The sequence below is a fragment of the Culex pipiens genome, chromosome 2 (assembly GCF_016801865.2).
Source record: "Culex pipiens pallens isolate TS chromosome 2, TS_CPP_V2, whole genome shotgun sequence".
In the NCBI taxonomy this organism is placed as follows: domain Eukaryota; kingdom Metazoa; phylum Arthropoda; class Insecta; order Diptera; family Culicidae; genus Culex; species Culex pipiens.
In genome coordinates this window covers 76,393,344-76,419,146 of record NC_068938.1, presented here as the reverse complement: position 1 = coordinate 76,419,146, position 25,803 = coordinate 76,393,344, and the positions used below count along the sequence as shown (strand labels likewise).

The following is a 25,803-nucleotide window of genomic DNA, read 5'->3' as shown; positions in this document are numbered from 1 at the left end:
TTTAATGTTTTTAATGTTTTTAATGTTTTTAATATTTTTAATGTTTTTAATGTTTTTAATGTTTTTAATGTTTTTAATGTTTTTAATGTTTTTAATGTTTTTAATGTTTTTAATGTTTTTAATGTTTTTAATGTTTTTAATGTTTTTAATGTTTTTAATGTTTTTAATGTTTTTAATGTTTTTAATGTTTTTAATGTTTTTAATGTTTTTAATGTTTTTAATGTTTTTAATGTTTTTAATGTTTTATTGTTTTTAATGTTTTTAATGTTTTTAATGTTTTTAATGTTTTTAATGTTTTTAATGTTTTTAATGTTTTTAATGTTTTTAATGTTTTTAATGTCTCCATCGTTTTCATGGTTTTAATGGTTTTAATTAGCCGAGCTTCCGTGGCCGTGAGGTCACGGGTTTCGATTTGTAAGCGGAAGGTGATGGGTTCGATTCCTGTCTGGCTCGGCAAAGTCAGATCCCTTCAAAGAGTAATTCTACTCACTGGGAATACTGACCGGTAGGGGATGGGTTTCGACTAGCGGCGTGCTGGGTCGTGAGTTCGATTCTCGTACCGGGATGATGAAGTTTAAAAAATGGTTCTTATGTTTTTCATGTTTTTTTGTGTATTTATTTGTGTGTGTGTGTGTGTGTGTGCAACCAACCAAACGGGACCACGCGGTCGCTTCTTACAAATTGAGTTGTTTCCATGTATTTTTAGATCTACTTATATACATGCAAATAACTCGCATAGGCATTTGGAAGGTGTTAGCTCTGCCGAGCTTCGGTGACCCATTTCTACGCTGGCTAGCCGAGCGCGAGGTCCCTCAGCTTTTATCGACAAGCCCCGCCCTGAAGAACGTTTGCACCAATCGGGTTCAAACGTTATTTAGAACTTCCGAACCCTTGTCAAATGGACAAGGACCCAGCGCGTATATAGTTTGATAGTAACAGTATTCCTAATTCCAGACGTCGCTCACCAAGCCGTGATGGCCTAGTGGTTAGCATTTTTGCTTACCAATCCAAAGGACGGGGGATCGAACCCCGACTCGGGCGACTTTGATTTTTCGTTCATGTTCAGAGTTTCAAGATTAATATTTCCTATACTTTCTCGTTGGGAGCAGATGGGAATCGAACCCAGGACCATTCGCTTAGAAAGCGAACACCGTAACCAGTCAGCCACGGCCGCTCCTTGTTTTTTTGTGTATTTATTTGTGCATACAAAATATATCCAGGAACCGTGGTGTAGGGGAAAGCGTGGTTGCCTCTCACCCAATCGGCTTAAAATATTATGTCGTTTTAGAGTAATTCAAGCCTGCGCACTATGCGAGGTTAAACTGTGACCATATTCCCAGATTTAATATTATTTATTTTCCTTTACATTATAAGAATACTACACCGTTATTGAATGATCAATTATCTTGATCTTATTCTGACGGTTGAATAGGTTTTTAGGTAATTTCAATTTGCTTCATGTGGAAACAACAGAAAATACACAGACAAGGATTTACAAAAATATTTTTGTCTAACACAAAATTTGACCATAATCCCCAGTTCACCCAATCTTGAAATAGTGCAATTCTAATTTGGTACATGTATGAATTTTAACTTTGAAAAAGTGTAACCAACGTGGTTATGCAAATCATGGGTAATTCTGGTCAAATCCAGCTCAGGGCAACGCGTTCTCACAGCTGTAAGGTTGCTGATAAAGTCTGCCCTGCTACACCAAGGTCCTGTGTAAGCACATTCAATAATACAAATATTACGAAACAAAACTTTCAAGTAATAGAGCAAATTTTACATCAGCAAAACTCAACTATAAAAGCCATTACAACCGACTTTTTAATCAACAGTTGCATCCAGGCAATTGAACGGTGACAAGGTATTAATTATTTAAAGCAAATCATGAAGTTTGTGCTGATTTCACTTCTGGTTACGAGCATCGCAGTCTTTACGGTCAACGGGCAGTTTGGCCAAGGTCATCCATGGGAACAGCAGCAGCCTGGACAGCCGCAACAACACCATCCAAACTATCAACGTATTGTGGACGATAATCCGTATCGGTTCCCAAATCAGCAACAAAATGCTGGTCAGCAAAGAAACCCTTACCAGTTCCCACCAGGAGTTAAAGGTAGGCTTAGAAGGTTTTGTCTTTTGTTGACAAAAATATTAACATTTCGACAATTTATAGGATGAAAACGATTCGGAAAAAACAGATGAAACAAAAGATCATCGTAAATAACATCTAAAATATTTCAAATAGCAATAATAAAACTTCAATAGACCACAAGAGCAAACAGTTCTGTTGTTTCGTATAATAGTTTTGAAGATTTAAAAAAAATGTACTTGAAGTATAGATTTTTTATGGAAAATTATGCTCTACAATAATCAAAAAACTATCCAGGTGAGCATATATCAATTTTTGAATTAGACTCACTAGCAGGTTGTTGTCACTTGCACTATAGATCAACGAAACTTGTAGCGCTTCATTCTAACTGTGCTCACGTCCCACGCGCGCTTCTTTCATCGCTTCTCAACGCAACAAAAGTGAAAGTGTCAAATTTCCCAGTTGTAACTCTGGCCGTGAATGATCGACACCTTGTACGAGAGCCCGACACGCGTTCGCATAACAGAACCCGATGACACGCTGGTGACGTTTATGATCTACACCGTAAGTGACGGTTAGAACTAATCCAAGCTGACGTTAATCCGCTTCATTCATCGGGGTAGATCGGGTCGTTCAATTAAAAAGCTACCCAAAACCTCCAGCTTTTTGGTGGCACGGAATCCGAAAAAAGTCTAATCCGACAGGAGGAACCTGAAGTGACTTTAGAACAAGTGAGAAGAAACGATAAACAGATGCGCCCACGGATTGTTTGCGTAGTTTCCTTACTCTCTCTCACCTCTCAAAATGCATTCCTGGCGATGAAGAGACTCGGGAAGGGGGAAATTCTTGGAAGTCTTGTCTTCGGTGGACCCGCACCGCTTCTTGGCTAGACGAATAAACAACCCAGAGGACGACGCGTCTAATAAGCCCAGCACAGACGAAAGTGAGAACAAGCTGAGCAGAGGGGCATTGGTGCGTGCAACGGGCCACCGGTTTGACAGCCGGTAATTCTCTTTGACGTTAACGATCTCTGATCTCTTGGGGCGTAGCGCTGATCATCGGTGATCGCGAAGCTTGTGTCAGAGCCGTGTTAGGAGAGTGGATTTATGTCATGTCGGTGGAAGTTATGGGAGCCACCCAGTCAGAAGGTTCCAGCACAGGTTGATCTTTGAGGAATTCCCAAAAAGTGGACCAGTCTAACACTCTCTCTACACCGCGATCAGTAAAAATCAATTAATTACATCGGTCGATTACAACCTGCCAGTGTGTCCTTCATGTCAACATGGACTTTTTGTTGTACTCCGTTTCTTTATCAGCCGATCGATCGGCTGGGCGTTACGCGCCACGAGGAGACTCACCTGTCCCAGATCGATCGAAATGGTCACACGATCGTTCTTGCTCGCCTTGTGCAGCGTCGGACTCTGCCACCAGTTGCTCGTTCCGTCCACGATGTTCGTGATGGGGTGCCGCTTTTCCAGGTCCGAATTGTTGGCATCGCATATGCCACACTGGGACGATCGCGATCTTGGACTGCAGGGAAACCACAAAAAAAAAACAATTAAGATCAAAGATTAAACATTTAGTCAGCGTTGAGTCGCGACAAGAAAGAGGTGTCGAAAAATGGGTGGTACCTTTGAGGATCCTGCAGGCGACAGTACTCTTCTCGGCCGTGTTGGCCGCAGGTCGCATTCACCGAAATGGTCGCACGCATGGCCACGTTGAAAAAGGACGGCCACATCCCGGTCGCCTTCTGGAAGCCGTAGTCCAAATCGCCGGGCGACGACGAAGTGAGTCCGGACAGCAGCTTCAGATCTGAAAGGAGAGAAAAAAACATTTTGTCAATCCCAAGTTGGTCGTACTAAATCATTCAGCTCGGAACATAATTTCCAAGTTCACGGTGCGTTATAATTGATGACAACAACCATCGGAAATCATGTCCCGCACAGGCGCATGCTGTATCGCGCGCTTCGATCTACTCCTCGACACACCCTCAACTTGTCGTCCCATCGACTCGAAAAACCAACAATTTTATTCAAATTACACGCGACGAAACACCGAAAATTGATGGATTCAAATAAACAGAATCACACTCCGTCCGGAGTCTGGAACTGGATCGTCGTCGAGGTCGCCGCATGATCTAATCGTAATGGGACGCGCGAAGCAGCCATAAACGGCCAAGAGACACATGCCGCCGCCACGGCCATGACTTGTGAAGCATAATTCAATTATACGTACTTTCGTCAAATTTATGACCTGGTTTATACAATAAATAACGCTAATGAGCTGGAGTGCGTGGAGTTCTTTCTGGGACCTTGTTTTTTTTGTCCGCCCTTCCTTACTTAGGGGACTGCACGCGTGTTTCGGATTTACGATTTTACACGGAAATTTAGATGGAACTTTACATAAAGCGAAGAGGTTTAACTTTATGACGGATCGTGTTACATGTAGAGTACCTAATGAAACCTTTGGGAGTATTTTGACTGGAGTGGTCGAACATTTGCAAAGTATTTACTTTATAAAATGTTTTGAGCAATTCTCTGAGATCTCGGTCATTCAATTTTTTGTGTATTTTTTAATCCGGCTGAAACTTTTTTGGTGCCTTCGGTATGCCCAAAGAAGCCATTTTGTATCATTAGTTTGTCCTTATAATTTTTCATACAAATTTGGCAGCTGTTCATACAAAAATGATTTGTGAAATTTCAAAAATCTGTATCTTTGGAAGGAATTTTTTGATCGATTAGGTGTCTTCGGAAAAGTTGTAGGTATAGATATGGAAAAAAATGATACACGGTAAACAATTTTTTGGTGATTGTTTATTTCACTTTTTGTCACTAAAAGTTGATTTGCAAAAAACACTATTTTTATTTTTTTTATTTTATTTTCTTATACGGTCATGCCTCGGGTTTGCACGCCTCGGTTTTGCACTGCCCCGGTTTTGCACCGTTCAGCTGCCTTGGTTAAGCACGGCCCAGTGCTTAACTAAAGCACAGAGCTTATGGATTTTTGGCTATATTGGAGACATTGGCTTTAATCGTATAAAAAATCATGCAAACATCAAAAAGTTATAGTGTTTTGGAATCGGGATAATGTCCATTATCTATGAAAATTATTATTTCATGAAAAATTTCACAAAAATACATACTTTTCCTGTATTTCGAAAATGCATTTTTTCTCTAAAGAAACCAAAAAATTATTGTTATTGCAATATGGGTATCAAATGATCAGGTTTTTCCATACATTTCGGATATAATAACAACATTTTTAGAAAATACAACAAATTTTCACAAAACTACGTTTTTCCGAAAAAAATATTCAAAATTTTAATATTTACAATATGGGTATCAAAAAATTTTGAGTATTTTTTTAGAAAAGCCGTAGTTTTGTGAAAATTTTGTGTATTTTCTAAAAATATTGTTATTACATTCGAAATGTATGAAAAAATCCCGATCGATGATACCTATGATGTAAAAAGGGAAATTTGAGTATTTTTTTTTTCGAAAAGTCGTAGTTTTGTGAAAATTTTGAGTATTTTTTTAAAATGTTGTTATTACATACAAAATGTATAAAAAAAACCTGATCATTTGATACCTTGATACCCATATTGCAATAACAATATATTTTTGGATTATTTAGAGAAAAAAATGCATTTTCAAAATACAGGAAAAATACGTATTTTGTGAAATTTTTCATGAAATAATAATTTTAATGGATAGCTGACATCATCCCGATTTCAAAACACTATAATTTTTTGATGTTTGCATGATTTTTCATACGATTAAAGCCAATGGCTCCCATATAGCCAAAATCCCATAAGCTCTGTGCCTCGGTTATGCACGCCTCGGTTTTGCATCACCATATGCGGTGCTAAACCGAGGCATGACTGTATGTTTTAAAGGACATCAAATGCCAACTTTTCAGAAATTTCCAGAATGGGCAAAAATTCTTTGAACGAGTCATGATTTTTGGAATCAATACCTTTTTTTCAAAAAAATCGAAATATTGGTCGCAATTTCAATTTTATTTCTTGATGTAAATTTGCAATCAAAAGTACTTTAGTAAAATTTTAATAAAGTGCACTGTTTTCATGTTATAGCAATTTAAAAAAAAGTCGCAGTAATTCATTTTTTTAAATAAGTGTCCATGTTTGCCCACTTTTGAAAAAAAAATATGTTTGAGAAAATTCTCCATGTTATGCTTTTTTGAACTTTGTTGATACAACCCTTAATTGTTGAGATATTGCCATGCAAAGGTTAAAAACCAGGAAAACCATTATTTTCTAATGTCGATACCTCAGCTACTAATGGTCTGATTTAAAATGTTAAAATATGAAACATTCAAGAAATTTTCCGATCTTTTCGAAAGCAATATTTTCAAAAAAATTAAATCAAGACTAACATTTCAAGAGGACCCAACATTCAATATTACGCGGACTCTCTCGTTGTCGATATTGAATGGACCGTCGAGAGCGGGAGTTATCAAATTATAGAAAGAAAAATCAAAGCAATCTATTTGAAGGCACTGAAAAATTTATTGACAGCTGGAGCAATATTGATACTCACATCAATTATATAAAAAAAACTATTCGAACAGCCTATTGTATGCAAATAAAAGAAATAAAAAGTCCATCTGGTTTCTCTCAAAGTTAGTGAGCTCTATTTCTATCAACACTGACGCATTGGGAAAAAAATCTTTTTCTATATATTTTATCAAGTTAAAATGCATCAATGGTGCATACAAAAGCATCAATCCTAGTACTTTACGGAACTTGACTATATTTTATGACAAATTACACGTTGTGTAAAAGCGAAACATGTACTTTAAGATTATTCTAAACATCGATCGAAAGTGCATTTAAAGTTGTAAATTCGACGTGGTAATGCTATCTTGCCGCACGTTTATTGTTGACGTTCCGAGAAAAACGCGTTTAAATGTTTGGCTTACCGTTTTGTGCAGTGTCATGAAGTTTGGTTGATTTGGGTTGTCGGAGTCCCGAGTTATAATTAAAACTATTTACAGTTGTCGGTTGCAAGTACGTGTGTCAAACGCGTTCCGACTAAATTTCCTTTTGGCCAGTTATCGCACTCACAGCCATTTTCAGGATTTGTCAAGTAAGGACGATCAGATCGAAACTTCTTTCATATGATGAGTGACAACACTGCACGGAGTTTTTTCGGTTTTTTGTTTTTTTGAATCTGTCAGGGTTGAAATCGAATTTTGGGGATCTGTGACGTGCGACCAGATAGCACGATCACTACGAAATGTTATTTTTTTCAGTATTAGACTTTAAACTTACAAATGTTAGCAACCACACTCATTATTGGAAGCTCAGCCTGAACAGTTCGGCTCACTTAAGATGGTGTTCGTGAATATTCTCATAATTTCGGTATTCTGCTGTGCCTTTTCGAGTTCAAACAATGACTCCATAGTTGTACAGTACACTTCTAAAGTTATTCAGCATTTTATCAATCAGCATGCCTATTGCAGTCTTTGGGTTTACGATATGAATGACAAAACATCAAATGCAACCGATATCGCTGGCCAAGTTCTTCGAAATTTGAGCTTAATACAAGTGCCAAGTGTGATGATGCGACCTCCGGATTTTACTTCGTACGAAAACTACGGCGTTTATCCCAGTTTCATTCTCGTCCACTACAACTCAAAATACGTGGATCAGTTGAAACAAAGTTTAAAGTTTTATGTTGTGCCAGTTTCAGTTAAAATATTTGTATTGCATTCAGCCTCAACAGGAAGAAAACTGTTCGACATTTACAGTTGCTTCTATGTTGTGAAATTTTACAACACGGTGCTGCTACAAATTGAAAATTTAAGCATGAGTTTTTATATGTATTATGCAAAGAAGCTGGTGAAGCGGAAAACGTTGTTCGATATCAACGAATTGTTTATTGACCAAACGGCAAATCTACACAAGTATAAAATCTATGCTAGCATGACACTTGCTCGTCCCGAAACGGTGATTGTAAACGACTATGTCGTTGGATGTGACTGTCAATGGATCATGCAAACAGCCAAGTATCTCAACGGGTCAAGTGCATTTTACATGACAAAGTTGTATGCCAAAAATATGACCTACGAACAAATGAGAAATGCGACACAATTTGTGAAGGGAAAAGTTATGGAGATGAACATAGACAATTTTTATTCAACGTTTATGTACCCCGAGTACATACAAATTGTGACACCGGCAAGGATTGTAGTTGTAGCGCCACATGGAAGACAACTGAGTGCGATAGAATTGTTCGAAAAACCGTTCGAATTGGACTTGTGGATCGTAGTGCTACTAATTATTGTATGTTCTAATCTGATTGTTTGGTTAATACCAGCACACTTCAAAAATGATCCCATCCTTCATGCAATTTGTGGTTTTGAGCGGTACAGTTTGGACCGAGCAGAGAAATTTGAAAAGATATTCACGACATCGTTGATCGTTTTCTTTTTCTTTATTTTGAGCGCATATGGATCCATTATTATAACTCTGATGACTAGTTATCCCAGCAAACCAGATCCACGCACTTTGGATGACCTCTTGGCATCAAAAGTATACATATTTTCAGCTGAAAATCACAACGATCACTTAATCAGAAACAATCCAGTAATTAAAAAACTTACAAAAATCATCCCCCGTGACGACGGAATTCAATTAAACCCAAGATTTGCCTACATTTCCGAGCTCAACCATGCCCGTCTGGTGATGAACATGATCGAAAACTATGACGTCGAAGCTGCTAAGCCATCCCACGTTGTACTTCGGGACGTAAACTTGGGCCACAATATCCGCTTCTATCGGTTGTTCTATCCAAGTCAACTCTTCGATCGATTACGCCAAACGATGCAGATCTTCTACGAGGCCGGCCTCAGAGATCACTGGTCTCAACGAGTAGAGCATCACTTTACGACAAAATCCCAACGAAATATCAGTTTCATATTTCAAGAGCCAGTAAAAAAGTTTGGCCTTGCTGATTTGGAACCAGCTTGGTTGGCGTTGGCAATCGGGAGTGCCACTGGAACTGTATGTTGTTTGCTTGAACTGTTCCGGTGTTATTCGAAGATCTTAAATTTGATGAAGACAATGAACAAGGTCGCCCCTATTAAACGATCCTAAATACTTTCAATGCACCAAAAAATAATTTTAAAAAAACTGCTGTTTCGCACTCTCACCCCAAAAGTAATGGCTTTTTCATGTTTCATATGTACCGCAAGTGCAATATATCACAACCGGTGTCGAAACGGACGGTTTCCCGGCATTAACACCTTTTTGTAAAGCATGCTGTTTGGGCAAAGTGGTGCCCCGATCGCGGATGCATTCTCCGCGCTGCGTTTGGTTTGGGAATAAATATGGTGCATTTTAGTAGGGACGGACGCGTGACCATGCGCCATAAAGTGCAAGCCCGATTAAGGTCGGCTTTTGTGGACCGGCGCGTGAGAACACCTTTTGAGGCAAGGCATAACCGTTCGTATTGAAGGAACGAACTGCAGTTCTGGATCAAAGGAACTGCAATAATGTGTTGCAATGTTAGGGTTGGGTGATCGATGTTGGAACTAAATTATATTCAAACAAAATAACCAAAACGGAGAATTCACAACATGTCCAACACGAGGCATCCATCCTTACAATGTTGTCGCGCACTAATGGGTATGACCATCGCTGAAGGCAAAGACATTTTTTTCGTTCGTTTAAGATTTACGAGCAAAACACGACGAATTGTCGCTTTGTTAAACATAGCATTAACGATAGCATAGACGTGAACTATTTTTATGACACTCACTGGCAGAATGTCGTAAAATTGTGAGTGCATCTTTAAGAAAAAAATAAATAAGCACGTTAGCATCATCCTAAAGGGAATTTTAGCTAGCGATTAAAAAATAAGCAGCATTATACAGTTTAAGCAACGCTGTTCACATTGTTGAAAACATTGGATTTTTCAATTATATGAAATCAAAAATCTAGCAAGGTAAATCGAAAAAGTTCTATTTATAAATTCACTCAAAAAATGGCATCAATAAAGAAGAAAAAATGATTTGTTAAAATCAATTTGCTGAATTCTATACAGTATTTTTCGATTAAAAAAAAGGGTAACCCAACTATGACATTAAATCATGGCAACATCAGACAATCAAAAGCAAATAAGTATTATTAAAGCAAATGTAATCCAAGGAACAATCGAGGAAAAAGATCTTCTGAGAAATTCTCTACGAAATCGGCCGATTTCGACCATTTTTGTTTTTTGTATTTTTTTATTTGGCTCAAACTTTGTGGGAGCCTTCCCTATGAACAAAGAAGCTATTTTGTGTCATTGATTCACTACAAGTCTCCATACAATTTTGGCAGTTGTCCATACAAAAATTTGACGTAAATACTTAAACAGCTTTAATTTTCTGATTAAGTTTTGTTGAGGACTATTGAGAAAAAAAAGGTACACGGAGAAAAGAGATGCAAATTTTTTAACATTTTTTTGCACAAAAACTCAATTTTCCAAAATACGCATTTTTTGATTTTCGAGATTTTTTTATATGTTCTAGGGGACAAAAACTCGCAAACAAAAACAAAAAACTGGAAAAAAATCAAAATTAAGTGCAAACACAAAAAACTGCAAATATTTCGTTCAAATCAAACTTTCGGTGGCTATATCTTGAAAACGGAGCCCTTAATCAAAAAATCTGTAAAGTACTTTTCGATTGCAAATTCAATTTTACATTAAAAATTGAGGTCAAATTTTATTTTGGTATGCAATTTCGTTTTTTACAAAAATCACCTTTTTTTTCAAAAAATCATAACTTGGCAGCAGATTTTTTGACTATACTTCTCTATAGCTCAAAAGATGCGAGTTTTTGTCCCCTAAAAAATATCAAAAAATCACGAAAATCAAAAAATACGTATTATGGAATATTGAGTTATTGTGAAAAAAAATGTTAATTGAAAATCGGCAATTTTTTTCCGTGTGCCTTTTTTTCTCAATAGTCCTCAACAATACCTACAACTTTACCGAAGTCACAAAATTGATCGGAAAATTCACTCAAAAGTTACAGCTGTTTAAATATTTACGTACAATTTTTGTATGGAAAGCTGTCAAAATTGCATGGAGACTTGTATGGGTGAACCAATACACAAAATAGCTTCTTTGGTCATAGCCTCCACAAAGTTTGAGCCAATTCAAAAAATACAAATAAAATCCATTTCCGGGTTTTTGCTAGAGAGTTGTTCTTCAAACAAAAAGATATAAAAGCATCGAAATATGCAGTTTACAGGGTCTCAAGAAATCATCGATACATAGAGCATTATTGCGATCAAGAAGATCGTCGACCGTATACGCTAAATTCTCTAATTACATAGAAAAAATATTTGAAAAAATAGCAATTGATGAGAGACTATGATTAATTAACAGACAATTTCTCCTGATAAATAAAAAAATAAATTATTTAATCAGAAAAAATATAATTTAAATTAATGGTCACCCCTAGAGGGTGACGAGCGGGAATTCCCGGGAAAAATTTCCCCGAAAATTTGCCATTTTTTAGCCTCTCGATTCCAGGGAAATTTGGTCGAGACACCCGGATAATTTGATACTTGAAATAGTGAAGTAAAACAATATGAAACTAATCAGAGATTACACTAAACTGCAATATGTTTAACCCTTTCAGGCCTGAATTTTTCTGAGCTGTGTTAATCTACAATTTTGGTACCAGTAGTTCATTTTTTCCATGAGTAAACAGAAACAGGCAAAAAAAAGTTACATTTCATTATTGGACGTTCTGGGTCCTCCAAAGTGTCCAGGAATATAAATCTTGGAGTCTACCGCCGTAACAACACGATTCTACCAAGTTTCCGATAATAGTTCATATTCAGTGATGTCCCTGGGACCCTTTGGCAACACTATGAGCTATGTGGATCACTTTTGGGATGTACTGGGTCCTCCAAAGTGTCCTGGAATACAGATCTTGGAGTCTACCGCCGTAACAACACGATTCTACCAAGTTTCCGATCATGGTTCATATTCAGTGATGTCCCTGGGACCCTTTGGCAACACTATGAGCTATGTGGATCACTTTTGGGATGTTCTGGGTCCTCCAAAGTGTCCTGGAATACTGATCTTGGAGTCTACCGCCGTAACAACACGATTCTACCAAGTTTCCGATTATGATTCATATTCAGTGATGTCCCTGGGACCCTTTGGCAACACTATGAGCTATGTGGATCACTTTTGGGATGTTCTGGGTCCTCCAAAGTGTCCTAGAATACAGATCTTGGAGTCTACCGCCGTAACAACACGATTCTACCAAGTTTCCGATTATGGTTCATATTCAGTGATGTCCCTGGGACCCTTTGGCAACACTATGAGCTATGTGGATCACTTTTGGGATGTTCTGGGTCCTCCAAAGTGTCCTAGAAAACAGATCTTGGAGTCTACCGCCGTAACAACACGATTCTACCAAGTTTCCGATTATGGTTCATATTCAGTGATGTCCCTGGGACCCTTTGGCAACACTATGAGCTATGTGGATCACTTTTGGGTTGTTCTGGGTCCTCCAAAGTGTCCTAGAATACAGATCTTGGAGTCTACCGCCGTAACAACACGATTCTACCAAGTTTCCGATTATGGTTCATATTCAATGATGTCCCTGGGACCCTTTGGCAACACTATGAGCTATGTGGATCACTTTTGGGATGTTCTGGGTCCTCCAAAGTGTCCTAGAAAACAGATCTTGGAGTCTACCGCCGTAACAACACGATTCTACCAAGTTTCCGATTATGATTCATATTCAGTGATGTCCCTGGGACCCTTTGGCAACACTATGAGCTATGTGGATCACTTTTGGGATGTTCTGGGTCCTCCAAAGTGTCCTAGAATACAGATCTTGGAGTCTACCGCCGTAACAACACGATTCTACCAAGTTTCCGATTATGATTCATATTCAGTGATGTCCCTGGGACCCTTTGGCAACACTATGAGCTATGTAGATCACTTTTGGGATGATCTGGGTCCTCCAAAGTGTCCTGGAATACTGATCTTGGAGTCTACCGCCGTAACAACACGATTCTACCAAGTTTCCGATTATGATTCATATTCAGTGATGTCCCTGGGAACCTTTGGCAACACTATGAGCTATGTGGATCACTTTTGGGATGTTCTGGGTCCTCCAAAGTGTCCTGGAATACAGATCTTGGAGTCTACCGCCGTAACAACACGATTCTACCAAGTTTCCGATCATGGTTCATATTCAGTGATGTCCCTAGAACCCTTTGGCAACACTATGAGCTATGTGGATCACTTTTGGGATGTTCTGGGTCCTCCAAAGTGTCCTAGAATACAGATCTTGGAGTCTACCGCCGTAACAACACGATTCTACCAAGTTTCCGATTATGGTTCATATTCAGTGATGTCCCTGGGACCCTTTTGCAACCTTCTGAGCTATGTGGATCACTTTTGGGATGTTCTGGGTCCTCCAAAGTGTCCTAGAAAACAGATCTTGGAGTCTACCGCCGTAACAACACGATTCTACCAAGTTTCCGATTATGGTTCATATTCAGTGATGTCCCTGGGACCCTTTGGCAACACTATGAGCTATGTGGATCACTTTTGGGTTGTTCTGGGTCCTCCAAAGTGTCCTAGAATACAGATCTTGGAGTCTACCGCCGTAACAACACGATTCTACCAAGTTTCCGATTATGGTTCATATTCAGTGATGTCCCTGGGACCCTTTGGCAACACTATGAGCTATGTGGATCACTTTTGGGATGTTCTGGGTCCTCCAAAGTGTCCTAGAAAACAGATCTTGGAGTCTACCGCCGTAACAACACGATTCTACCAAGTTTCCGATTATGGTTCATATTCAGTGATGTCCCTGGGACCCTTTGGCAACACTATGAGCTATGTGGGTCACTTTTGGGATGTTCTGGGTCCTCCAAAGTGTCCTGGAATACAGATCTTGGAGTCTAGTAATGCTAAAGGGTGCCAGCTCCTGGCGGGTTTCGCTTTGTAAGCGTAAGGATGGCTTGAATCCCATCTGGCGAGGCAAAAGGGGTAGGTGGCGGTCGAGGGAGGATTTTGACTGCAGCGTTAGTTGAATTTGTTCAAGTCATAAACCTTCCAAAACCCAACACATTCAATCTCTCGAACGATCTGTGGGCGACTGAATCTGAGCATTGAAAAACTCTGTAGCAATACACGGAGAAATGCCTCAACTGAAACTTTCTACTCGCTAACATAGTCTCAGGCAAAATTCGAGCTGAAAATTGGGCTATATGATCGGTATCGAACTCTATATGGGTCAAAAATATACGAGGTTTCCCCTCAATCTCACTTATCTCCACGTCCGCGGATTGGTTTCTCGTGTTCGTCAAAGGGTCCCAGGGACATCACTGAATATTAACCATAATCGGAAACTTGGTAGAATCATGTTGTTACGGTGGGAAAATCCAAGATCTGTATTCCAGGACACTTTGGAGGACCCAGATCATCCCAAAAGTGATCCACATAGCTCAGAAGGTTGCAAAAGGGTCTCAGGGACATCACTGAATATAATATAAATTGCCGCACCCAGGAAGAAAAAAGTGTTGAATTCGCCCAAACTTGCGCGAAACGTGTTCGGTTTTTCTTTCCCATTTTTGACCCACTTCCGTAAGTCCCCGCGCTTTGGGGTCTTCAGAGCTTTTGTTCGTCTCGACGAGACGCAACTTTTCTTCTTTGACACCAACTCTCCAGGACCTTCAGAACACCCCGAAAAATCGACCCCAAGTTTTGGGGTGATCGAGTTTATAACGCCAAATGACTCGTTATACCCCCTAGAACAATCCCCTAGAACATCATATTCACCATGATCGGAAACTTGGTAGAATCGTGTTGTTACGGAGGTATACTCCAAGATCTGTATTCCAGGACACTTTGGAGGACCCAGAACATTCCAAAAATGATCCACATAGCTCATAGTGTTTCCAACGGGTCCCACGGACATCACTGAATATGAACCATAATCGGAAACTTGGTAGAATCTTGTTGTTACGGCGGTAGACTCCAAGATCTGTATTCCAGGACACTTTGGAGGACCCAGATCATCCCAAAAGTGATCCACATAGCTCAGAAGGTTGCAAAAGGGTCCCAGGGACATCACTGAATATGAACCATAATCGGAAACTTGGTAGAATCGTGTTGTTACGGCGGTAGACTCCAAGATCTGTATTCCAGGACACTTTGGAGGACCCAGATCATCCCAAAAGTGATCCACATAGCTCAGAAGGTTGCAAAAGGGTCCCAGGGACATCACTGAATATGAACCATAATCGGAAACTTGGTAGAATCGTGTTGTTACGGCGGTAGACTCCAAGATCTGTATTCTAGGACACTTTGGAGGACCCAGAACATCCCAAAAGTGATCCACATAGCTCATAGTGTTGCCAAAGGGTTCTAGGGACATCACTGAATATGAACCATGATCGGAAACTTGGTAGAATCGTGTTGTTACGGCGGTAGACTCCAAGATCTGTATTCCAGGACACTTTGGAGGACCCAGAACATCCCAAAAGTGATCCACATAGCTCATAGTGTTGCCAAAGGGTCCCAGGGACATCACTGAATATGAACCATAATCGGAAACTTGGTAGAATCGTGTTGTTACGGCGGTAGACTCCAAGATCTGTATTCTAGGACACTTTGGAGGACCCAGAACATCCCAAAAGTGATCCACATAGCTCATAGTGTTGCCAAAGGGTCCCAGGGACATCACTGAATATGAACCATAATCGGAAACTTGGTAGAATCGTGTTGTTACGGCGGTAGACTCCAAGATCTGTACTTCAGGACACTTTGGAGGACCCAGATCATCCCAAAAGTGACCCACATAGCTCATAGTGTTGCCAAAGGGTCCCAGAGACATCACTGAATATGAACCATAATCGAAAACTTGGTAGAATCGTGTTGTTACGGCGGTAGACTCCAAGATCTGTATTCTAGGACACTTTGGAGGACCCAGAACATCCCAAAAGTGATCCACATAGCTCAGAAGGTTGCAAAAGGGTCTCAGGGACATCACTGAATATAATATAAATTGCCGCACCCAGGAAGAAAAAAGTGTTGAATTCGCCCAAACTTGCGCGAAACGTGTTCGGTTTTTCTTTCCCATTTTTGACCCACTTCCGTAAGTCCCCGCGCTTTGGGGTCTTCAGAGCTTTTGTTCGTCTCGACGAGACGCAACTTTTCTTCTTTGACACCAACTCTCCAGGACCTTCAGAACACCCCGAAAAATCGACCCCAAGTTTTGGGGTGATCGAGTTTATAACGCCAAATGACTCGTTATACCCCCTAGAACAATCCCCTAGAACATCATATTCACCATGATCGGAAACTTGGTAGAATCGTGTTGTTACGGAGGTATACTCCAAGATCTGTATTCCAGGACACTTTGGAGGACCCAGAACATTCCAAAAATGATCCACATAGCTCATAGTGTTTCCAACGGGTCCCACGGACATCACTGAATATGAACCATAATCGGAAACTTGGTAGAATCTTGTTGTTACGGCGGTAGACTCCAAGATCTGTATTCCAGGACACTTTGGAGGACCCAGATCATCCCAAAAGTGATCCACATAGCTCAGAAGGTTGCAAAAGGGTCCCAGGGACATCACTGAATATGAACCATAATCGGAAACTTGGTAGAATCGTGTTGTTACGGCGGTAGACTCCAAGATCTGTATTCCAGGACACTTTGGAGGACCCAGATCATCCCAAAAGTGATCCACATAGCTCAGAAGGTTGCAAAAGGGTCCCAGGGACATCACTGAATATGAACCATAATCGGAAACTTGGTAGAATCGTGTTGTTACGGCGGTAGACTCCAAGATCTGTATTCTAGGACACTTTGGAGGACCCAGAACATCCCAAAAGTGATCCACATAGCTCATAGTGTTGCCAAAGGGTTCTAGGGACATCACTGAATATGAACCATGATCGGAAACTTGGTAGAATCGTGTTGTTACGGCGGTAGACTCCAAGATCTGTATTCCAGGACACTTTGGAGGACCCAGAACATCCCAAAAGTGATCCACATAGCTCATAGTGTTGCCAAAGGGTCCCAGGGACATCACTGAATATGAACCATAATCGGAAACTTGGTAGAATCGTGTTGTTACGGCGGTAGACTCCAAGATCTGTATTCTAGGACACTTTGGAGGACCCAGAACATCCCAAAAGTGATCCACATAGCTCATAGTGTTGCCAAAGGGTCCCAGGGACATCACTGAATATGAACCATAATCGGAAACTTGGTAGAATCGTGTTGTTACGGCGGTAGACTCCAAGATCTGTACTTCAGGACACTTTGGAGGACCCAGATCATCCCAAAAGTGACCCACATAGCTCATAGTGTTGCCAAAGGGTCCCAGAGACATCACTGAATATGAACCATAATCGAAAACTTGGTAGAATCGTGTTGTTACGGCGGTAGACTCCAAGATCTGTATTCTAGGACACTTTGGAGGACCCAGAACATCCCAAAAGTGATCCACATAGCTCATAGTGTTGTCAAAGGGTCCCAGGGACATCACTGAATATGATCCATAATCGGAAACTTGGTAGAATCGTGTTGTTACGGCGGTAGACTCCAAGATCTGTATTCCAGGACACTTTGGAGGACCTAGATCATCCCAAAAGAGATCCAAAGGGATCGAAGTGGTCACAAATGGTCGTGAGGATGTGACTGGTAATAACTAAACTTCATTTGCCTTGAAAAATCGTTGTAAACCTGAATTATCTTCAACATTTTCTGAAGTTTCCAAATTTCAGGTTTTCAGGATGTTCTAGGTCGTCAAAAAGGCCATTAACAACCACTCAAACATTTTTTCCTAGGTAGAGAAACTCATAAATTACAACTTTGCTGAACAATGTTATATGTTTTGAGCACTGTGTGATTTTATACAACCGAATTTCGGTATGGGTCATATATGACCCATCAGGCCTGAAAGGGTTAAATAAAATTTAACAAGAAGAAGAAACAAGAATTGAAGTTTTAGTCTCATCTAAACATCTCATCAATATCTCAGAAATTAAAGATCCTATTGTCAATGTAAAAAAATAAACAATTGTATAATTTGGGATCTCTCGAAATAAACTTTTTTTTTTGAAATTTTGGAATCAAGACAAACATTTGAAAATTGTCAAATATTCAATATAACGCCAATTTAAAATGTTAGAGTTGGTTAAAAAAATCGAAAATATTTTACAAATGCATACAGTTTTTTTTATGAAGATCCTATATACTTTTGGATTTCAAATGTTTATAAAACGTTTTTAATTAAAATTCTAGTTTTTTTGAGTTTTGAAATATTGGACCATTTCATACTCGGTATGGTTTCAAAAACATCCGTGGAGCAAAAAAATGCAGAGTTTTTTGGGACTTTTAAAAAAACTCCAGATTTGAAAATTCTGAGATATCAAAAAGTATAGGGTTTACTCATACGGGAATTATGAAATTCATGGAGATTCAATGCTCTATTTTATATGATTTGAAGATCTAAGGACATAAAGATTATCAAAAAGAAGGGTATATTAACATTCCAACGCCCAAGGCTCCAAAAAAGTTGGAACGGTAACTTCAACTCACTGGTTCTCGGGCCTAACTCAACCAATCAAGATGATTCTTCTTTCCAGTGATTTGTTAGGATGTCTAGATGATTCTAGAACTATGCAGAACTTAATTTGATCAAATCTGTAATTTTTGCGATCAAAAACATCGTTCCAACTTTTTTTTTCGCATGTAAAAATAAAATCGCCGAAAATTCTGCGGAGGCAGTTTTTTTTAAAAAAAGGTGGAGCGATGTTTTCGGTTGCAGAAATTACAGATTTGTTCAAATTGAGTTTTGCAAAGTTCTAGAATCATCTAGACATCCTAACAAATCACTGGAAAGAAGAATCATCTTGATTGGTTGAGTTAGGCCCGAGAACCAGCGAGTTGAAGTTACCGTTCCAACTTTTTTGGGAGGCTTGGGCGTCCGTGTAAGTTAGACATGCGTTGGGCGTTCCAGTGTTAATAAACAATAATTCTGTAAGTTTTTTGAAAACTTTTTCTTACTCTTGTCTATTCCATAGTTAAAAGTAATAATTTTTCGATTGAATTATGATGTAAAACACAGCTGAAAGGAACACCAAAACTCTGTTATGTACCTAAATGAACTCATTGTAACTTGATTATTCACAAATAAAACCGAATTGAAATTGAAAATTAATGATCATAAAAACTTAAACTTCATAGGTAAAAACCCATAATATACACTTCTGGGGAATAATTTATTCTGGGAAATGGCCCTTTCTGGTGGTCATAGTTTTCATACAGATAAGTTCGATTAAGCTTAAAAAAGTACATGATTATACCTTCAACTCAACCCCGCCTTTAGACGGGCTTTGATTTAAAAAATCGCCAAAAATCAAATTTTCAACCAAATTTTGATCCTTAAAAAGTAATCGAAAGAGGAACTCTAAAAGTTTTAGAAAATTTAATTGTTGGAAGTTAAATGTTTTATAAGACTTTGCCAATGTTTTAAATAATGTCGACTTTGGTCAGCACCGAGGGACATAAACTTCAAAAAATATTTGCAACGGCCTAAATGCAAATTGAAATACTAAAAATTACACAAGAAAAACATAAAACAAGAGAAGTTAAGTTTTTCGTAGAACAAAAGTTGTTCAAAATGACCTCCTGAACACGGGAAAAATAAAAGAATTCGAAAAAATAAGTTGGGCTGTAGAGGGTTAAGTGGTAATATCTTAAAACGTAATTGCCAGTATTCTGCTTACCTATTAAACAATAGGTCAGATGATGGATGGATTCTTTACATAAATATCGCTTAAGTGGTTATAACTTGAGACAGCGTAACAAGATTTAAAAAAATTGACTCGTTAGAATGGTCTTACAATTATCTGTCTAAAATTGTTTGACATTATGGTATTTGAGAAGATTTCTGAAGGTGTCGAAATATTTCATAACTAAATTGTTCGATTTTCAATTTATCTTTGATCCTTCCAAGTCTCCAACGTTCACGACAATCACGGCAAAAGGTACGCTTGCATAAAAAAGCACAAAGAATTTCAAACGATCTTCATATGTCATTCTACAAAATGTATCTCAGTTTGACACAGCCGTCCGTTCAACTAATGAGGTCATGTCCCAGAGTTCACCGTCCACTCGTATTTTGGTCATTGTTTTGATATTTCGGCTTGTGTCAACAAGCTGCCGCTGTTGCTAATTTCTAACGGCACTGCGTCAGCAGCTCCCTCATTTACAGGGTGTTAATCACAGGCCCCAACAGCACGCAGTTTGTCCTCCCCCGGAGGGGTACGACAGAACTTTCCCAGACGGCAAACAGTGGCGCTATTGTAGGACTCGTAGACACACTCATCTTCACGGTGTATCTATTTATGATTAATTATACACACGCCATCTGGGACACCGGTCTTCTGGGGGTAACAAGGGAGACACCTCCTCCGGGGTCCAGTTCTATTTGTCGACGTAATTTTCAACTAATTGATACATTCATCAACCGGCTTGGAATATCTTCGCGACGAGAGGGGGGCACGCCGATTCAAGTGCGTGACAACAAATTCTTGGCATGTTTTTCTCTCCGGACTCCCGGGACAGAAACTGTTGTTCAACAATCCATAATTAAGTCATATTATCAACATGTTGGATCGCTGCCGCCGCCGCGACAATCATATCACTTAGCGCGGACACGCATGTACAGACACTCTCTCGCTCGCGGTACTTGGGACTCGTGTCTAGAAGATCTGAAGATGTGCGAAGAGGCATGCGCTTAAATTAGTCACAATTTGACACACGAGCAGGGGAAACACAGCCGACAAGACGAGTGTTGCTGACGATTACGACGACGAGGACCGGAGCGAGAGAGAAACACATTGCATAGTTCAAGTTCATAAATTTCAAGTGTCTGGCAGTGTCGGCCAAGTCGGGAGGAAAGACGAGCGTTGGACAGTTCGTTTATTTTCTAATTGATGGTAAAGTCACAGTCAGGGAGAGAGGGTACTGGATGTTGCGTACATGTTCCAAGACTGCACCCAAACATGTCACATCTGGCAAGAAATTGAATTTTCATTAATAACTTTAAGCTCATTTCGTCGCCGTCGTTCTAAATTGTCGTACGTGCATTTTGGGCCAAATTGAGTTAAGAACGCCATATTGTGCAGCTCACAATGCCTCACATTTTGACTTTCACAGATCCCCAAAAATCGATTTAAATCCTCAGATATTCAACGAAATCGTGTTGTCGTGCTATCTTGTCACTCCCTGAAAATTGATGTAAGTGCGACAACTGGCCAAAGGGATTTCAGGTCAGAACGCGTTTGACGCACGTACAAGTTAGACTACCGTAAACATTTGTAATTATAACTCGGGACTTCAGCAACCAACTTCAACCAAACTTCGGGACAATGCACAGAATGGTTAACCATACAAAACGTGTTTGTTATTGTTTACATTGCGTGCTTTCTATTGTTTGTTTATTCAAGGTCTAACATTAAAACGCGTTTTTCTCGGAACGTCGAAATGGCGGGTGCGACAAGATCGACGTCGTCGTGCTATCACACTTACATCGATTTTCAGGGAGTGACAAGATAGCACGACATGATTGAAACTACTTTCATATGTAAAGTGACAAAAATGCACGGAGTTTTTTCGGTTTTTGGTGAATATCTCAGGATTGAAATCGAATTTTGGGGATCTGTGAAGGTCAAAAGGTGAGGCATTGTGAGCTGCACAAAATGGCGTTCTTAACTCAATTTGGCCCAAAATGCACTTACGACAAGTTAGCACGATGGCGACGAGATAACACGACGACGTCAATTTGTGGACTTCAACTCATTCAAAATAATCTAGTTGTCTGATTCAGAATTTCGATTGGCTTCTCTGGTTTGGGTGTAGCAAGTCATCTACGTGGTCTTTCTCTGCTGGTGCGTAGAGTGAGTGTCAGGGTGACAGCTGGGTGGACACGCGTAGATTCCGGGTATCGAAACATAAAAGTTTGTTAATTTTTTCTGATGTTTTTGGTACTTTTATTGATATTCCCAATTGTAATCAGTAATCTCTCTGATTTAAATTTAATTTGTTTGGAGAACTACTCAGCTTCCACACAAAATCCTGTGATTCTCACAGACTCTTCTCTGATTCATTCTGATGCATTTCCTCCGCATCCAAAGGGTGTTGACTTTCTTCTGTTCAGCTCATCGAGCGTCGACGTCGTTCTGTGCGGACTTTCAAACAAGTCTCGTCTACTTCCCGGGACGCTGCCGCTGCTCGTGCGCAACGGATACAAGATCGGATGCTAGTAGTTTCTTTGCTAGGTCGTCTACATCAGTCAGCCAGTCAGACTCGGCAGCACCCAATTCTGCCAAGAAAGTTCGCAAGTCGACGTCAACCGCATCGGCGCGCGTGCAACTCGAATCCGAAACCACAACCAGCCTTAGGGGCAAACACATTACGCAAAGTGGTTATTTGCTGGTGTGCGATAATTGAATGATCACACTCTGGCGGTCTCTCGAACTTTGTTTGTGCAATTTATTTTTGGCCATTTCTTCCGTTCTAGGTAAAGTCGGGTTTGGTTTTGTTTAGGATTGCGGTATTTTTGGTGGTTTTTGAAAACAGCTTGTTTTAGAGACGTTGTGCAAACCGTCCAACGAGCGCACAGAAATTGTTGAGGTTTATCTTCAATTGCGTACCTACTATGAGCGGTACTTTCGTAATGGACGCGGACTAAAATTAGCGACACGATGATCACGTTGATGTTTTCTTTACACGACTCCTGTGGAATTCTTTGCGAACTTGGCAAACTCCAATTAATTGTTTTTGAATCATCGACATTACTTTATGCAAATCAACCGAAGTTTTTGCACAAGGATTTTTGCTACACACATTTAAGTATCTTCAAAACTATAGGAACTCTCAATATAGTTTTTTTTATCTTTCTCCTAGAGTACTGTTTCCAAAATTACTTACAATAATGTTTGACATTTTTTTAAACAATCATTTTATAGCAGGAATGAATCCGTAAATTTGACGATTTTGGAAATAAAGACAACATTTGCTGCTATTTTTATGCATTTCAAATTATTTTTTTTATTGGAACTATTTCGCAGGTTTGGCTTAAATTTTGCTGTTGAGGTGTTCTCTACGATTTTGTAATTCGACTTTTCTTTCTATTTTTGATCTCGAAGAAATTTTGTTCTTTTTCCTATGTCAAAAGAAGCAATTTTGCATCTTTAGTTTTCCCATACAAGTCTCCATACAATTTTGGCATTTTTGGGGGTGGTCATACAAAATGGCTATAACCATAGACTAAATATATATAGATACGCCACTCCCCTGTTGGGGCTGGCGACACTACCGCCACGCCAAAATTACACCTGGTGACAATTCACAGGTACTAACCTACCCTTTGGGAACGTTTGAAAAAAAATCCTCCCTAGTTTCAGTTCAATGCTCAGTGGGTATATCAAAGCAACTCTCGAGTAGCAACTGCTGTTTTCAAGAAATGTCAAAACAAAAGCGTACTGTGCTTCACGCATGCTTTAGAAATTTGCTGGTTGCACCGTTTTCTACTTGAACCAAGCAGATTTTGGCGGCCGGAATGTTCCAGCAAATATACCGGAAATGTTGTGCTCTTCTAGAAGGCAGGTGAGAAAAAAATGTTATTTATAGCAAAAAAAACTCCATTAAAGAGCTTGTTTTGATTCGCACAGCTTCGTGTTTTTCCGGAAAGCTATGACCGTGGTGATGGTGAAAGCGGAACGACGGTGAATTCGGAAGCGGCAAAGTGGAATTCAGTTTGGCCGCTCACATGGATGAAGTCGATTCTTCCAGCTATGCCTCGATGTCTAACGTCCTTGGCAAGAAACTGTACATGACGCCATGCGGTCGTGTACCATTATTACGGAACAATGAATGTAGACATCTTATAATTTAAATTTTTTGGGAATACAAAATAAACAAACATACTTTATAATCGTTTTTATTGATGTACAAATTATTAAACAATTATCAGAGTTCAACTAGGTGATACTCCACTGGTAGGACCTCGGGTAGGACAGTTCTCCGGCAGGAACGGGTCTTGCTTAGATGAGGTTGTGGGAGACACGATAGAAGGGACGGGAACCGCGGATGTCGGCATTATCCACCTGGAAATCGGTTGATTAACCCTATCGTCATTCCTGCATCCACTTCCGGGCCTACATTTAGCGTAACAACTCTTCATCGCTGTGAATCATTACGATCGGCTCAACCGGCAGCTTCTGAAGAATGCGGTGTAGCGGTGCAGAGATCAAGCTGGAGAGAGAGAAAAAGATTCACAAAACTGCTCGAATCATAAAAAGCACCTGTTGGCGCCAACGCCAAAGTAGATTTAAATTGCCCAATTTTCAGCTCAGAAGATATAGTTTCCAACCGATATGATTTTTTAACAGTGTCAGGTATAGTAAATTTGCAAGAATAATCCATCCATTTCCACAGTGTCAGTTAATCCTTCCATTGTTTCAAACACATAGCACAACACAAATGTACCCGCACATACACGCCACACATTGAAGAAGAAAAGAAACAATAGCATGTAAATAACCGCAGACCAACTCACCATTCGTGTCCTTTCCCTTTCACACATATTTCATTCATGTATCTCACAGCACACAATAGGCTCAAGGACGCGCAGCGCGCGTCTGAGCAGGCAGCTTGCGCAAACAGACCAATAGGAGAGCAGGGAATAGGAATGAAAGAAATGAATGAATGAAAAGAAGAAGTGGCGTGTACATGGTTTAGGGAAAAAGGATTGCGCACCCGAGAGGAGATTAAATAATAAGAATGTTTTTGCAATGAAGATTCGGATAGAAATGCCGAAGTTTTAGTTATAAAAACCAAATGAATTTGTTAGTCCGTAAGTCAGTTTAAGCTTGTAAATATAGAAGTTAACATCGTGAAACAAGCTGTTTTCTTGCATCCTGGCCAAAGGAGTCCACTGGAGGAAAAAGTCGTGAATACAGTCCACTCGCCGATTGTCGCCTTGAAGCTGTGTTGTGCCACGGAATTCCCTGCAACACAGTGGAAAGGTTGGACAATCAAAAAGCCCTCCTGGAGCCGGGCCTAGCGCTCCTACAGCACCTAGGTGCTGTCTCCGTGGGCCAGCGCAGTCGTCCAACCGACATCGGTTACTTCTGTCCGGTTCATCATCCGATAAAGGATCGTCAAATCATGAAACTCGACCGTATCCGTCTAATCAGTTGGCTTGTTGAACAACTCCAGAACATCGGCCCGGTAGTCACACCAGCCATTGCCACCATCGTGATGATTGCTGGACCATATTTGGGCATCTCGAAAATATTTTGCGACCGCTGAAACTCGCAGCCGCTACCAGGGTTTTTTCACAAACAAACACTTGAACAAACATGCAAATCGAAATGAGTGACATTTGTCGTTGACTACAAAATTTTGGTTGGAAAGTCATAGAGTGCAATGATTTTGTTTACCCAAAATAGTACCTGTAACTTGACTGTGGTGGCGCTCGGAGCGCTGAAGGGGTGTCGCCAACTGGATGTATGGAAAAATCCTGAAGTGAGACATCTAGGTAATTAATAATCTATGCTATAACCAATTCTGTATCTTGAGAAGGGTTTTTCTGATCAATGACTACATGCAAGGCCGTGACCCGGGTG

General features: G+C 39.8%; 1 protein-coding gene across 3 annotated transcripts in view; it reads right to left on the bottom strand.

Annotated features, from left to right (window-relative positions):
* The window catches only part of LOC120413529 (laminin subunit alpha-1), a 250,607-nt gene that overhangs the window by 175,399 nt on the left and 49,405 nt on the right, over positions 1–25,803 (bottom strand). For all 3 annotated transcript variants that reach the window (XR_008212150.1, XM_039574403.2, XM_039574401.2), the window contains exons 3-4: positions 3,724–3,904; positions 3,451–3,622 (exon numbers count right to left, since the gene is read on the bottom strand). Coding sequence is in view for 2 of the 3 variants with exons in the window: in XM_039574403.2 (XP_039430337.1) it covers positions 3,451–3,622; positions 3,724–3,904 (353 nt within the window). In the remaining variant the exon portion in view is untranslated. The remainder of the gene's footprint in view (positions 1–3,450; positions 3,623–3,723; positions 3,905–25,803) is intronic.